This window comes from Aplidium turbinatum, chromosome 9 (assembly GCF_918807975.1).
Source record: "Aplidium turbinatum chromosome 9, kaAplTurb1.1, whole genome shotgun sequence".
In the NCBI taxonomy this organism is placed as follows: domain Eukaryota; kingdom Metazoa; phylum Chordata; class Ascidiacea; order Aplousobranchia; family Polyclinidae; genus Aplidium; species Aplidium turbinatum.
In genome coordinates, this window is record NC_137480.1 from 11361937 (window position 1) to 11377444 (window position 15508).

Below are 15508 nucleotides of genomic sequence, written 5' to 3' on the forward strand. Positions count from 1 at the left end.
CTAAGAAATGAAAGGAATTTGTTAAAAATAAAGACTAGAAAAAACTTTTTTAATTCGTTTTGAAACTTTTCAGTTTGTATCCTTTTATAGTTAAAAAAAAGAAAAGAAAAAGAACAAAAACGCTTCCGGATAGTATCGAACTCATTCCCTCTAGAATGGCAGACCACGGACTCAGTTGAAGAAAACGTGTTGAATTTAAAACTAAACGCGCTTATCGTCTTTTGCTTTGAAAGAAAAAAGTACTTATGTAGTGACGTCATGACCGGTCAAATAGTGTTTCAGATTCAAAGACCGGAGCCGGTCAAATAGCCACTGCCAATTAAAAATTGACCACAAAAATGCGCTTCGGGTCAAAATTTAGATAAAAAAAAAATGAAAAAAAAGAATGCTTCCGGATAGTATTGAACTCATCCCCTCTAGATTGGCAGCCGGAGACGTATCGCACGCGCCACGGACTGAGTTGAAGAATACGTGTTGAAGTTAGAACTTATATCGGCGCTTCTCGTCTGTTGCTTTGAAAGAGAAAAAGAAAAAAGCGCTTATGTAGTGACGTCATGACCGGTCAAATAGTGTTTCAGATTCAAAGACCGGAGCCGGTCAAATAGCCACTGCCTATATATATATCCTGGAAGACAGCTTGAGCCAGGGCATGAAAACTCTCTCAGCTTATCTCCAGAACTGGCGACTGAAACTAAGTGAAAACAAAACTTTGGCGGCAGCTTTCCACCTATACAATCGGGAAGCTGATCGTGAGCTACATGTTTAAAACAATGGAAAACCTCTGACCTTCTGCCCCGAACCAGAATATCTTGGGGTGACACTAGACAGATCGCTCACATACCGCCACCATTTGGTGTCACTGCGCAAGAAAATGACATCCCACGCTGCACTACTCAAGCGCCTGGCAGGCCACAGCTGGGGGGCGAGGGCCGAGGGCTGACACTTTGTGTATAGCAGCCTTAGCCCTCGTCTACTCCTCAGCAGAGTACTGTGCACCTGTTTGGTGCTACAGTGCACACTGCCATAACATCGGCACTGCCATAAACAGCGGTACACGAGAACTGGGCGAGACAAAGTGGGCGATACCCACTTGGGCGAGACCAGGTGGGCGACGAACCAAGTGGGCGACGAGCCAAGTGGGCAACGAGCCAAGTGGGCGACAGACCAAGTGGGCGACGAGCCAAGTGGGCGACGGCCAAAGTGGGCGACGGAAGCTAAAGTTTAGCCGTTCGGAGAAAAAAATATAACTTTTAATTTTTACTTTAAAATACAATGATTGATTTGTGGAAGGGAGGCAATGAGAGTTCTCACGCTGAGTTTCACAAAGCATTGGAAGCAACATTTTCATTATTTTTTGTAGTCTAGTGATAGCACTTGCTGTTTGATGTTAATTTGCATTGTGACATCATCTTGACACATTATTTTGCAATTTGCGGCGTCAGGGTTTATCGTGAAGCGAGAAACCCCTCAGAAAAGAGACAAACGAATGGCCAAAGAGTGGTTGAAGTCAGTTATGAACTTCATCTCTGCGGCTACTTGGGCGGACTATAAATGGAATTCTGAAAGGAAGTCAAGTACCACCGGACTTCATTCGTTCATCCCCAACATCGACACATGCCCCATCGGCCTGACACTACAAAGACAAGCATGGGTGCGCCTCAACCGTCTTCGTACGAGCGTCGGGCTTTTCCGGTCAACCATGCGCCATTGGGGAATTGGCCTCTTTCTCCTCCTGTGAATGTGGTGCCGAGGAACAGACTGCAGACCACATCATCAGTAACTGTACCATCTTCAAGCCACCAACGGAGTGAAAGGTCTGCGTGTCATGGATGATGAAACTAAATACTGGCTGCTCTCTAGTAGCCTTCCAGTGTAGTCCGGAAACATCTTGAGTCTGGGCTGGTAAAAGGTAAAAGTAGACCCTCGGCCCCAAAGGCTTGCACAACGACGAAGCGCACGGTTAATAGGTCCACCCGCTTATTAAGCCCAATTTGGTCCATTCCGGAATTACTGAAGGTATAGGAGTGGTAGAAAATTGTCTCCCGCAGCCAAAATTGTCCGGTCCCGATGTGGCCTTAATAAGTGGGGACGACCGTATTGGAATTGATATTAATTTGCAAAGTGTTTTGCCCAAAATTATATGCTTCCAAAACGTTTGGGTCGCGAAGACTTCAAACGATTGCTTTTTGGGTCGCACCAAAAAGTATTTGTGAACCCCTGTCTTAGAAGACTTAGAAGTTAAATGCATTGCTGATAAGAGAATATGATCTGGTTAGCCTAGTCACTTAGTGCACAACTGTACTGGTAGGTTACCAGTTATATGCCATGGGTGCTTTTTGCCACAATTGACTGCCTAAAAAATAACGCATTAAACTATTTTTTGAAAATTTTGTAATTTGCGGTGTGCGGTGCAGTGTCATAGTTTCACATAAATTGTGGTGTGCGGATAGATGATTCAGTTGCAGTGCGGATAAAAATTTTAGGTTCTCTGCATCTCTAGGCTATACCCAAGAGTCTTGGGTATAGCCCATTATCTGGCCAAGACGACCTCTATATCAGGCCTGGACATCGTGCGCCTTCAGTTGAAAACTGGAGGTCGATGGTTCAAGCAAGGTTTTTAGCTGTCACACAAAGTGCTTTTAATTTGTGCGAGTGCATTGTTATTCAGGGAGCTAAATATGCTTAATAACAATAAATTTAAACTAGGCACTGCAGTTTTATCAGAGAATTTGAGGTTTTTATGTGTGAAACTAGATTAGCCTGGCAGGAAAGCTGCAGAGGTCATCAGCCAGCAGGCTAGTGTGTTAGATATGTTTTGTACATGAGTAAAAATTGAATCCAAGCTAATTAGTCTAACTCTAAATTGTGTGATTTTGAAAGTAACCTATATGTAACGCGAAGTAGCCTATTCAGTAATCTTCATAACTCAAGAGTGTATTGTTTGAAGTTTCTTTCAGCCAAGTTGATGGCGTTTTCCACCAGGTTTTTTTACCTATTTCACAGTAAACCACTGAAGTTAAAATGATATTTAAACAGGTGTTACTTGCCGTGTTTTACCATGATTTCATCAACAAGAAAAAGATTTAAGTTGTCACCAAAAAGAAAATCTGAAAATTTAAAGCACAACTCTGTGCAAGGTATGAAATTTTACCCACTTCTTAAACAACTAGCCTACCATCATAGATAGTGATTAGTGAACTACCAAAAGTCACTACATTTTTTACTTTTGAGCATAAATATAAATGTACATAGTTCTAATAAAGAGTAAAAAGCTCAAAATGTACCGTACTGTAGATACTAAACTCATGTTCAGCAAATGTTTTGAAAAATAAACTGTTTTCAGGTTCAGTGCTATACTATCATTTAATGGCACTGAAGATGAAAACAGTTTAGTTTTGGAAAGGTTGCTGAACATGAGTTTAGTATCAACATTTTAAGCTAGAGCTCGACCGATACATCGGTCAGCCGATATGTATCGGCCTATATCAGGTGTAGCCGATATATTGTATCGGCTATTTTTCGCCGATAAACATCGGCCAGCAAAAGCACACTCAAAACCAGCCATACATGCCTTTAGAAGAAACACAAGTTGCTCAAACGTGCTTGCATAGCACGAACAATTGTTGCGAGAATATAATTTCCCGCCCATTCCAGTGCGCGCATCTAGAAAATGTTAATATTGCTTCCATTCAAGTAGGAAAACTTTCGAGTTTTACGTAGCTTCAACGATTAATGACATTGAATCAGTGTAACAATTAGGTGAATTTTTTGCCAAGAATCGATGGGAGTACCGGTGTACTTCCACACTAACCATGCGCAACTTATTTCAAGTCTTATGTCACAATGTCTGGCTTTGATCTCCAAGTGATATTAATAAGGCAAGATTCGTTACAAAATTAGATCATACGAGTAGGCTATGACAGCAAGATGCAGCAAAATTTGTCAAGTTTTGGTATTAGAGAAAAGGCCCAGGGAAAATTAACTTTCGCTCACATGACATGCAAAAATAAAGCCAAAGAAAAAAGCCTAGTGAAACTTTGCACAGAAGAAAATAGTAGCGTCATTGTAAAAGTTTTCCGATTCATGCTCAGAGCATTATGACGCAAGAAGCCACACGACCTCGTTCGGTAGAAGTTAATCAGTTATGCGGCATATTAAGCAGCTACACGGCTATATATCGGCCGATCTATATCGGTATCGGCCTAAAAATTTGATAAAATATTGGTATCGGCCTGAAAAAGTGGTATCGGTAGAGCTCTATTTTAAGCTCTTTATTTTTTGATTAAATTGACCAGGCATTACAACCGCTTTACTGCTATATGATTGTGTTGTAAAACAGTTTGCAGTTCAATCTGTTTGCTCACCTTCAAAGCAATTTCTTTTCAAGTGGTACACTATTTAACTCTGTTTGGAGTTTGTATTTATCAAAAAATACACAATAATTTTTCAAATGCTTAAAGACTAAAAAGCCTACATAGAACATTCTTTTTTGAGCTGTCAAAAGCCATTTTAAAATTGAAATATTGCATGTAAAAGTGTTTTTCCGCTTTGAAGTACTGGTATGCAACGCATAGAATACTGCTAAGCCCATTTTACACAGCTGTTCATGAACTACAGTAGTCTATGTTATATATATGTATGATAATCGCAAATATTTTATTTTCTGTAGATTCTAATTAATTTATGACAGCCCTCCTGAATATAACTTAACACAATACATCTCGACCAACTGAGTATGAGCTGTGGTGAGCTTTTTCGCCCTTTTGTGCATTTTAAAAAGTCAGCGTTACTTTGGTTTTTGTAGTTTGCAATTTCTTTTTGTGTTGTTATTGTGATTGAGTCATTGAGTGTTGTGTTAAGTTATTGTTTTGTTTGTTTACACATTTTGAACTATGATCAACATTAAACAATGCTTGCTAACATTGCCATAACAAACTTTGTTTAAAAGCAAAGATTTAGATCTGATACGTTTCATTCAAACTTTTGTTGTGTTTGTGTTGTGTGCAGATGAATAAACTTTCAATTTTAGTGTTTTATTACTTGTAAAACTCATTTCTATGATCGGTTGCTTGATATTTTTATCTCAAGACTGACGTTATTGATTTGCATGAAACGTTGCAGCAATTTTTGCTCACAATCAAATTCTCTGCTTCAATGGTCATATTAGCAGAAAAAGAATTATGAAGATACAGTTCATACATATTTCCATTCCATAGAAGTAAAAAATATAACAATAATATTGCCTGTAAACTTCATTTGGAGCTGCTGTACAAGTCTCCGCCCTGGTAAAAAAGTACCACGATGTCATAGACAGGAATCAACCATGACACATTGGTTGAAGTGTGTGAACGGTAAAGCAAAGTTAAAGTAGTTTCACCCTATATGTTTGGTCAAGTCCTGTCTATGACAGTATGACATCATGGAATTTGTTTACCAGGGCGGAGACTTGTACACTAGCTCCCTTCTGTGTCATTTATTTTTAGTTTGCTGACGTCTATTTATATTTTAGAGGCTGATCCAGTCCCTGGAATGGATTCAGCAACTTTCAAAGAAATCACAGAAGACAATATGACTGCTACTTTCATTGTTAGTGGTGGACCATACGCAACATCCAACTTCATTGTGAGAACACTGTACAGATTTTCTTGTCTTTGTCTGACACCTTTTTATTTGCTGCTGGATTATTTATTGTCCATGTTCATCCACACCACTGATGAAGACCATCATTCCAAATCTACAAGTTTGTTTTTACACTGTGCTAAGGTAAAGTGGGTTTTTAATTTTACAAAGTTTTCTCCATTTTTGTCGTTCCTAACTTAAGGTTTTGTACCGAAAAGTAATACTGTACTTGCAATGATAATAACAATACAATACTGTTTTACTTTGCATCTATCGCAACAATATAGTGTATTATACTGTGATTAGAGACATAAAACAGGAAGTTGAAAGCAGCGAAGGAACATTTTGTTAAGTCAGCTGCTTCCATTATTTTGGCATGCCGTTAGGTGTCTTGTCAAGATGCCTTGTGGCTTGTGCTCAAGAGCAAAGTTAAACCGACGTCCTTTATGAGCATTGCACAGACATTTTCCTCACTCCCATGCAGTCATTTTAAATTTCGGTTAGTTTTTATTTTAAAAAATATTTTGATGAAGTCAAGATAGTATTATGATGTCAAAAACGTTTTTAGATATTCTCAAACCTGCCTTGAGCTGACGTGGGCTAACCTTGCATCAGAATAGTTACATCATAAATTGTGCTCCATAATAACCACAATTTATGTCTTTAAAACATATGGTTTATAGAAGTGTTGTATCGAACATTTTTCTCAGGTTTTAGCAAATATGATATACTTAGAACTGTCTTTATTTTTTACCATTGTCCATCAGTTTTTCTTCAATTTTTTTACTGTTTCTATTAGTTACTTGAATCACAATTGTTGGGCTAATTAAAACGTACTCGTACTTTTTCATTTTATGTGTTCTGCTGTCATACCGTAGTTTGCATTTGATTAAAAACCTAATTATTTATGTTCTCCAAAGGTTGCTTTGGCTGTTATTGGTTTATGTTGCCTTGTTCCGTTGACTGTGCTAGGATTTGTAGTTTGGTTGCCGCTGCAGTGTTTCCGCCCTCGTTCTTTTGCATATGCTTGTCCTGACGACAGTAGAAGGTACGTAATTGTTTCATGTTTTGTAGATCATTGTGAAAATGTTTATAGTGTAATCACAGTTCACACTACATTTAAAGTAGAGTATCATCTAAGACATAGTACATTCTGTCTGTAGAAGTATTATAATTTGTCAATTTTGAGAAATTTCTATAAAAGAGTTACTTTCCTATTTATTTTTGTCGAGTTGGCAGAAAATATTTGCTTCATATTTGAATCGTTTCATTGTAAAATTGTCTTCTTTTGCTGTCTTCAATAGATAGTGCAGCTTTAACCTTTAAGCATATTTATTATATATTTTGTTGTAGGTTCATTATTTTTCTAACTAAACCATAGACACCTTAAAGGTGTCTATGAGCTAAACATATATCTTTTGCGTTGCAGTCTTGCTTCTTCTGTAAAATATGAAAGAATTTCAGGTGAAGATATCACTTGCGCCACATCGCCTGTGTATGAGTCTTCAAGTGGTGCACCTTCACTAGTGCCAACAACCTATTCCATTGTGAGCGCAAATATTTGCTTGATGCCTAAATTTATTGCTCATATTAACAATCTGACTAACTCTGTGACTCGAGGAAGAAAAATATCCGCCCAACTGTGTGGCGAGACAGTGTCTTCTCAGCAATCAAAGCAGCAAAAATCGGCTTCATCCATGACAAAAGTAACAGAAACTGACTATTTGATGGTGCCAAGCTGGAGTTCAGAATCACTACCATTGGAAGGTTACGAAAAAATAGGTTGGTATATTAGTGAAATTTTCAAATCGGCAACATTGGCTGAGCAATTGAATTGTAGAAGGCGCCATATGTATCAAAAACCACACATTTTTTTTGCACAATTTTTCTGGCAGTTAACCCACATACTTTTTATCAAAAAATGCTGTACTCACAGTCAGCTTACAGTTTCTAATAGGTGATACGTACCCTTTTTGTGGTGTCTCCAGTACGCACATATGCAATCTGTAGGTCGCTGCAGCAGATGGGGTATTTTGACCGGTAGACACTTAACATAGGACAATTTTCTATATGAACCAGCTAACTCCAGTCATTGTGAGCTTTCTAGCACTCAGCCAGTAAGTTGATTCTTGCTTTGAAGTTTGTTGGGTAATTACAGAAAAAATAATATTGCTAGGGGTAGGAATCGAATCCACGTTAGCGAAAAGACTACTTCTCTAACCTTCAAACCGCTGGGCCACGCTGTCGACGGCGAAGCGTTTACTTTCTAACATGCATGAGTCACATGACTGTAATCAGCTGATTTAAATCTTGTCTTCTGATTGGTTAATAAATCTCATTTGTTGCAGCGACTTGCGTATTACAAATACGTCACCACTGCGACTTTTACTCCCGCTTTAATCATTGTATTTTATTGATTTGTTTAAATAAAAACAATCCAGGAGGAAAAAACGCTGACTCTCAAAGTGTGACGTCAACCTTGTGGAGCGTGACCAGCAAAGAGAGAGTTGTGTGTGACGTTTTGCCTGGCCTTGCCGACTTCCTGTGTCTGCAGGAAGTGTTCGACAGTAGAGCAACTGACCAACTCATTGAGGGTCTCCGAACAAAGTATGTTTCTGACTAAATATCTTGTTATTTAGGCCAGACCTGTACACTTTGTGCACTAGTGTGTATTAATGACTGTTGAAAGGAACAGTTACCCGTCCTTCAACTGAGAAAGCTTCTTCTGAAACTTTGATCTGTCAATGTCGCTTGTTCATAGAGTTGTGGCGGCTTTAAGCGAAGCATTGACACACGCCCAGTAGTTGAAGTTAACAAAGTGAAATCTTCCCTTGTTGTTGCTTCTGTGCTATTGATCTTCGATTGCAAGTTGCTTGCTCTTACCGTTTGTTCATTTACGGAGCCTCATACTTGTTGATTGAGCAACCGGGCTGGACTCAACATTTTTGGTGGCATATGTTGATCACATTGATCAGGCATCGCAATGGGTTGCGAAATATCTTGAAGCTGGTGAAACAATGTTTTGTCCCCATTTTAATTTTCAAAAATTCAAGCATTTTTGTTTTTATTTGTAGGTATCCATACATAATTTATGATGTTTCATGGCCAATTCACGACTACCGAATGACATTATTAGGAAGTGGGTTATGCATTGCTAGTAGACGGCCTTTTATCGACATATGCTTCAAAGCCTTTCCTGACGGTGACCGTGATGACAAGTTGTGTTGCAAAGGATTACTCATGACAAAGGTAGATTTTTCGCAACAATTGAATTGCCTTTTCACGGTTGTATTAACGTATCAAAAGAAAAATGATATTAATTTGACAATTAACCCTTTTAATATTGCCTGAAAAGCGCAGCTGCGTGTCCCGTATTGTAATGATCTACTGGTGACACACTCGTGGCGTTCTCCTATATGGAAAATCAAATCCGTTGTGCCCGCCACTTAGATCATAATGAGACAGACTAAACTCCACGATTATACCCCTGTAACACTGGTATGGATATTCAAAGGGTGTTGATTATTTCCTTTTACGTAGAGATCAATATTCTAGCTGTTCATCTACTAACTTTATTTTCAGGTGTATTTGGGTAAAGGTCAAAGCATGGCTAATCAAGTTGGTTTCCTAGCAACCACACATTTGCAGGCCTGGTCACGCTCTAGTGCGTCGACTGTACGTTGCAAGCAGTTGGCTTGCATTGACCGATGGATGAACGAATTCATTCAAAGGTGAATGAAGTTTCAATGCAGCTTGTGAAAGTTCGAGTGGGCTACAATTCAGATAATTTTGATTCTGGTTGAAGTTTTCGCCATGGTTTAGAATTACCTGTTGAAAATGGACTGACGAGAAGAACACAAACAGCACGATAATTTAGTCATTAATTTTTGTTTCTACAATTTTGCATAGCCTAATTAACTGTATCGTTGTGCATGTGGATTGTGAAATTTTATTACTCTGTTGTATAGATTTGACCGGATTATATCAACGAGACAAGCAAAGAGGTCGGTCTCAAAATGAATTTGACTAAAACACAACTTATGTTCAATCACCATGTCAAAGGAAACCAAAACATTACATTAGATGGAGCCAATCTCCAAAACGTAAACAAATACACATACCTTGGCCAAATAGTAACCACATCACCTGATAAAGAAGAAGAAATTAAAAGAAGAATTACACTTGGTTGGCAGGCATTTGGAAGAGCGAGCTCAATATTTAAAAGTAAATTAACGATCTCAATGAAAAGAAAAGTATATAATCAATGCATTCTCCCAACAATGACATACGGAGCAGAAACATCGAACTTAACGAAAGCACTAACACTCAAACTACGCACTGCGCAAAGATCACATGAAAAAGTACTCCTAGGCATTACATGGAAAGACAGGAAACCAGCCAAATGGATACGATAACAAACACAAATCAAAGATATCATTCAAACGATAAAAAAAGTTTAAAGTGGAATTGGGCAGGACATATCATGCGAACAACTGACAACAGATGGACAAGAAGAGCTACTGACTGGATACCACTTGACAATAAACGCAAAAGAGGGAAACAGAAAACAAGATGGCGAGACGAACTCTACCAATTCGACAAACACTGGACACAAACTTGCAAAGACAGACAAAATTATAAAGATATGGGGAAGGCCTTCATCCTGCAGTGGAACAACAATGGCTGATAATGATGATGATATCAACAAAATAATTAGGTTGAAGAGCATTATTTATATTGGAGCGAAACCAATAACAGAACGACATTGAACGTTTTTCGGCGCATTACTGTGTGCTTGCTGCGTCAAGACAATACAATATATCATGACTGGGGCGCAGTGCTGCGCCGAAAACGCTTTTATGGCATATTGTAATTTTTTTTAACAAGTTAAGCGAGTATGACACTTATTTTGTGTCATGGCGATTTCACTCGCCATTAAGACTCACTCTTTTGTAACGTTTTATATTCTTTCTGCATAAGTTCTAGGAAAATGGACGGCGCTCCAGAGGAGGTTATGTTTAATCTGCTTTGTGGAGATTTCAACTTTGACAGGATGTCGCATTTTGATTGCAAAGAGCAGAGCTGCACCTTGCTGAAGAACTTCTTGTAAGTCAGCTTACTTGTTTTCTGTTTCCTTTTTTGGCAATTGTTCACATGAAGACACCGTGAACTATTGACTTTTCAGGGATCCTTGCATCGATGAAACTGGCGCCCAGCACAGTTGGGTAATCGGCACAGAACTCGATCAGAAGAAAATTTACGACGAATCTACAAGGACTCCTCAAGGACTACAGAGGTAAGAATTCATCAAGATTCATTTCCTTAAATGTGTGTTCATTTTCAATTTACCGGACAATTTACCATTTTACCGGACAATTTACCATACCGGACAATTTACCATATATAATTTACCGGACAATTTACCATTTAATATTTCACGGACAATAACCAAGTTGGTTGGTTATTGTCCGTGCCTTGAAAACGTAACTGCCACCTCCCGGTTTTGTTGTCTGGCAATGGCCTTGCATTGACTGCATTGTTAACGTATATTAAAACAAGTCTGACAGTTAGTTGCTAAACAATCTCCATTTTTCGCCACTGTGCAACGTGCGTTGTGTTAAAAAGGCGTGGGTTTTATAGTACTGTGTGATCTTGTCTTTAGTTTATCTCAACAAGCAACTGTCGGTTGTTAGCTGAGTTATGTGCTACAGAATGCTGGTGTCTGAGCTGGAGCGTCATCAATACGTGGCTTCAACGATGTCAAAGAAATCAAGTTTGCAACGAGTCGGTGACGGCAAGCGCAGGATCGATTACATTCTTTATAAGGAGTGCAATAATATTTCTACGGTATGTTGATTGTGGCAATCTTTATCCTCGGACTGCGAAAGCTTCTTTGAGAGCTTAATCCTGGTAGTTTCGCATACTTGTAAAGCTTCAAACAACTGACGTAGACCCTGTCACCGCGATTGACAGAGAAGTTGAAGACAGTGAAGTTTCCGCTTGTTGCAGTGTTGTCTGTAAGGTGTTCCATCTATTCGGTGCCTTTGAATCGAGTGCTATCCTTGAAGTGCGTCGCTCAAGCGCACAACCTAAGAGTTGAACCGGTGTGCTTGGTCTTTCCGTTTCTTTGCTTGCAAAGTCGGACACATATCCAAATGAATCATGTTCGTCAGACCAACTATTTCAGTTGTGACGTGACCTCATCATTGCTGTTGGCCAAGAATCACAACGTTTAATTTAATGGCAAGTTTGCTACAACTCTAGTCTGTCGCGTTGTGCAATGGCATATCAATGCTGATGCGCAGCCTGTGTGTTTCTCTAACTGCAATAACACGGGAGTAAACGCATAAAAATACCTTCGTCGTAGCTTAGTTGGTGAAATAAGTAAATTTTAACTTTTCAAACGAAACACGTTTGAGAGGACTATATCCTATAAATTCTCTCCACTAACCGATATAACACAAGGCAGTTCTGACTCCCCCCTCCCCCATCACAAGGACGTCTCATGAAATTTAACAATCTCCAGTAGTGTTGAACCTCTCGTTGCTAAACAATAAACATATGATTTCTTGGCTACATTTCAGGCGATCAAAGACTACAAATTCTTTACTGGCCTCGCCACCTTAACGGATCATCTCCCTGTTGGAATGGTGTTTTCATGTGATCCGCGGTCGGGAACGTGATTGCGATCATGTGATCGTCGATGAATAACGTGTTTATGATCGGGGGCGTGGCCAAGGGAGGCAATTGCCTCCTCCCCGAAATGTTTTAAATATACACTTCACACTCTGTTACAGCATCATTTGGAAAATTTTTACTATTGATTTTGGCTGAAAGTACTCTCAGAATGCGTAATTTTAAGGTATTTGTTTCAAAAATGTCTGGCGAATGTCGACTATTCACTCTTGTGGGCGCTTCGCCTTTGGTGACTCGTCGGGCTCACCCACATCACTAAAAATACTGATTTGCCCCCCCCCCCCGCCGAAATTTTGTGCTGGCTACGCCCCTGATTGTGATCATGTGATTCTCAGTCGAGATTGTGATTGTTGATTTCAACCGGAAACTGAAAGTTGTTCATGCGTGTTTGGATGTGAAAGATTTTAATGACATGTTTTGTTTGAAGCGCTAGTGTTCAGATTCTTTATGTAATAAAGTATCCAAGTTGAATACAGTTCTTGAAATTAATCTGCTGAGTTATCCTCACCATAAGATCAACGTCATGGGCAGATAGTGATAGCTTGTAACAAGAACACTTTTTCACTATATTTGCTGGGAAGTAAGTTATTAGTTATTACTACTTCACAAATGTACTCTACATACAAACGACCACCTGTTTTAGCCTGATGCTGCGATTTCGCTATGGTAATAGCGGTTTGCACTAGCTTACGGAACACAGACTCAACCCCTGACTGCACACAAAACTCAACAGAAAGACCTTAGCTGTTGAGCGATAATAAATAAAACTTTAACATTATTATTTCAACTGCACCAGCTCGGTGGTTTCGGCTCTGGTGTTGATAGATAAGAGGTCGATTCCAGGTCGGGTCAAGCCGAAAACTTTAAAAACGATACCGATTGTGTTTCTTCTTGCATAACGAAGTGAGAATAAAGTCAGGTAATAATGTGATGACATCGTAAATCTGACATGAAATTAAAAATGAGCCCTGTCGCTGAAAGACAGCTGTTGTAGAGCGGCAACAAATAAACCAAAACATTATTATTATTCGTCAAGCGCCTACAACGTAATGACAGAGCGATGATAAGATGGACCTGCCTAGTCAAGCCTGAAGACAACATCCAGTTTGAGACTCTTTTATCAAAGCTCAACTTAAAAGACATCAGTGAAGTCCTCCAATTAAGAAGACTGAGATGGCTTGGTCACATTGAGCGCAGCTCAAGCTGGATCTCACAGGTCAGATGTGTCAACATCGCAGCACAGCGGGGTCAAGGTAGACCAAAACTTTCTTGGGAAGAACTTGTAAAACGTGACCTTATAGCAGGGGCGCCGGAACGATTTTTGACTGGGGGGGCAAGATTACGAAAAAAGGGCACTTTTGTTTACTAAAAGGCCAATTTTTTTTCAAGTTTTAAGATAAAATACAGTATAGCGATAATGATAATCCGGAATACAAAGAAGGGCACCACGCTATGTTATAATGATGTAACCTACTGTCAAGCCTAAAAGCAGCCTGCAGCCATGGCCGCTAAGTTGTGCTTAAATGAACGGTCGGTGCTACCTCCTCAATCGGCCAAGTTTGGCCGCCGGTCTCTTTTAGCTAATTATTTAATTTCGCAAAAGAATGATCGTGGATTAACTGTCGAAAATATGTAGTATCAAAGAGTGACGCAAAATTAGGTCAGCGCGTCATAATCGCCACTGTGCGGGAATATTTGTTATTGATGGAATATATCCATCTGCGATCACCAGCGCTGTAAGTCTTGTTTGTAATTCCCGACGTTTATTTTAACAAAGTCTTTATCCGAAGTGCTAATTTACATCGGCTGGCAATATTGTCGTTTTTATGTCGATTCGATGTTGTCGGACATTGAATCGTTGTTAAAAAGAAGAACTTAGTTAGTTTATATCAATGGTGAAAACATTTTTTGATCATATTTTGCAAAAATTATGCTTCTTTTAGTATAGTAATGTCTTTTAGTAATGTACATCATTGAAATAGCTAAAACCTCAATTGCTAAGGCAACAGGGATCAGATGTAACAGAAAATATATTTCGCACTGGCTAGTGCATCGTCAGTTCTGATAAAGGGCAGTTAAAGCCTACAAGTAATCAATCAATCATTTTATTTTTCGTCATTAACGCGTCAGTGACGAAAAAGATACTAACTACAAAAATCGATATAGACCTACTAGCACGTTAATGAACGGGAAAAGGTGGCAAAACCTTGAAAGGTTTAAAACGTGCCTGAATGAAAAATTATGTAGTAGGCTATATATCAGTAGTTAGCACGGCCACAAAACCCAAAAAAAAACAAATAGCAAAAAATAAAACAAAAACAAAGAGAAGCACACATGTAGTAACTAATGACAGCTTAATGAAAAGTGTTGTAGATTGAAGTTGCCAGTTCCAATATTGATGTGGATGAGCAGTCATAATAATAATAATAGGATGGAGAAAGAAAATCGGACATAAAAGAAACCCATCCTCAGGCAAAAGGCCGTTTCAATGTGGCCCAGGAGAGCAGGTGTTGAGCTCTTTCTATGGTTAGACTGCACATCACACAGTAGCCTAAGACGATTGATATCCAGTTTAAGTTATTGTTTCTTGTCCTGGTGGGTGATGGAATGGATGAGCTGGTAGATGATGATGGTGTTGATGATGAAGCTCTCATCCCCTTTTGCGACGGGTCGTGTTGATTATGGAGTATTGCGTTAATGTTTTAATCATTAAAATACTTATTTTATTACCTTGCCGTCATCGTCAACACATGTCGAACGTTGTTTTTCGTTGCTAAAAAGAATTCCAGGGGAGTGGCGAACTTCTATAAAATCAGCCACATTGGAGACACTCGTGCGAGTGTCGTTTGAATATTACTGGATTACAATCCCGATAAAGCAGTTATTGCGTGGTGCAACGATTCTATTGTAGGACGTCGCCCAGGCCCAGACTTCAACAACGCTAAGTGATCATTTTAGCATTGTTGCAAGTTTAATTCTATTTAATTGTGCTATCGTTATTTTTATTTTGGCCTCCAAGCACGCAGATTTGGTCGCCGAGAAGGAGCTACCGGTAGGCCACGATGGCTGCCGAAAAAAAACGAGTTTTAAGGCCTGTACTGTGTTGCAAAATTTTGTGCCGTAAATATTATTTTGAGGCAAAAATGAAAGATTATAATTAGGCTTAAAGCGAATAGTAGAAATTGTTACATTG

General features: G+C 39.1%; 1 protein-coding gene across 1 annotated transcript; it reads left to right on the top strand.

Moving 5' to 3' along the window:
* Positions 1–2983: 2983 nt before the first annotated feature.
* LOC145777311 (sphingomyelin phosphodiesterase 5-like) lies at positions 2984–12794 on the top strand. Its single transcript, XM_082588661.1, has 11 exons — positions 2984–3137; positions 5510–5763; positions 6540–6667; positions 7049–7401; positions 8061–8226; positions 8694–8868; positions 9202–9350; positions 10600–10725; positions 10805–10915; positions 11331–11466; positions 12204–12794. The coding sequence occupies exons 1-11, from the start codon at positions 3059–3061 to the stop codon at positions 12300–12302; spliced, it is 1776 nt and encodes a 591-aa protein (XP_082444787.1). The 5' UTR covers positions 2984–3058; the 3' UTR covers positions 12303–12794.
* Positions 12795–15508: the final 2714 nt, after the last annotated feature.

What these genes read in the sequence shown, in the direction of transcription:
- LOC145777311 (XM_082588661.1), top strand. Translation starts at nt 3,059, where the DNA reads ATGATTTCATCAACAAGAAAAAGATTTAAGTTGTCACCAAAAAGAAAA. An exon ending in TGTCCTGACGACAGTAGAAG is followed by an intron (nt 6,668 to 7,048) that starts GTACGTAATTGT and finishes TTTGCGTTGCAG; the next exon opens with TCTTGCTTCTTCTGTAAAAT. An exon ending in ATGAACGAATTCATTCAAAG is followed by an intron (nt 9,351 to 10,599) that starts GTGAATGAAGTT and finishes TTTCTGCATAAG; the next exon opens with TTCTAGGAAAATGGACGGCG.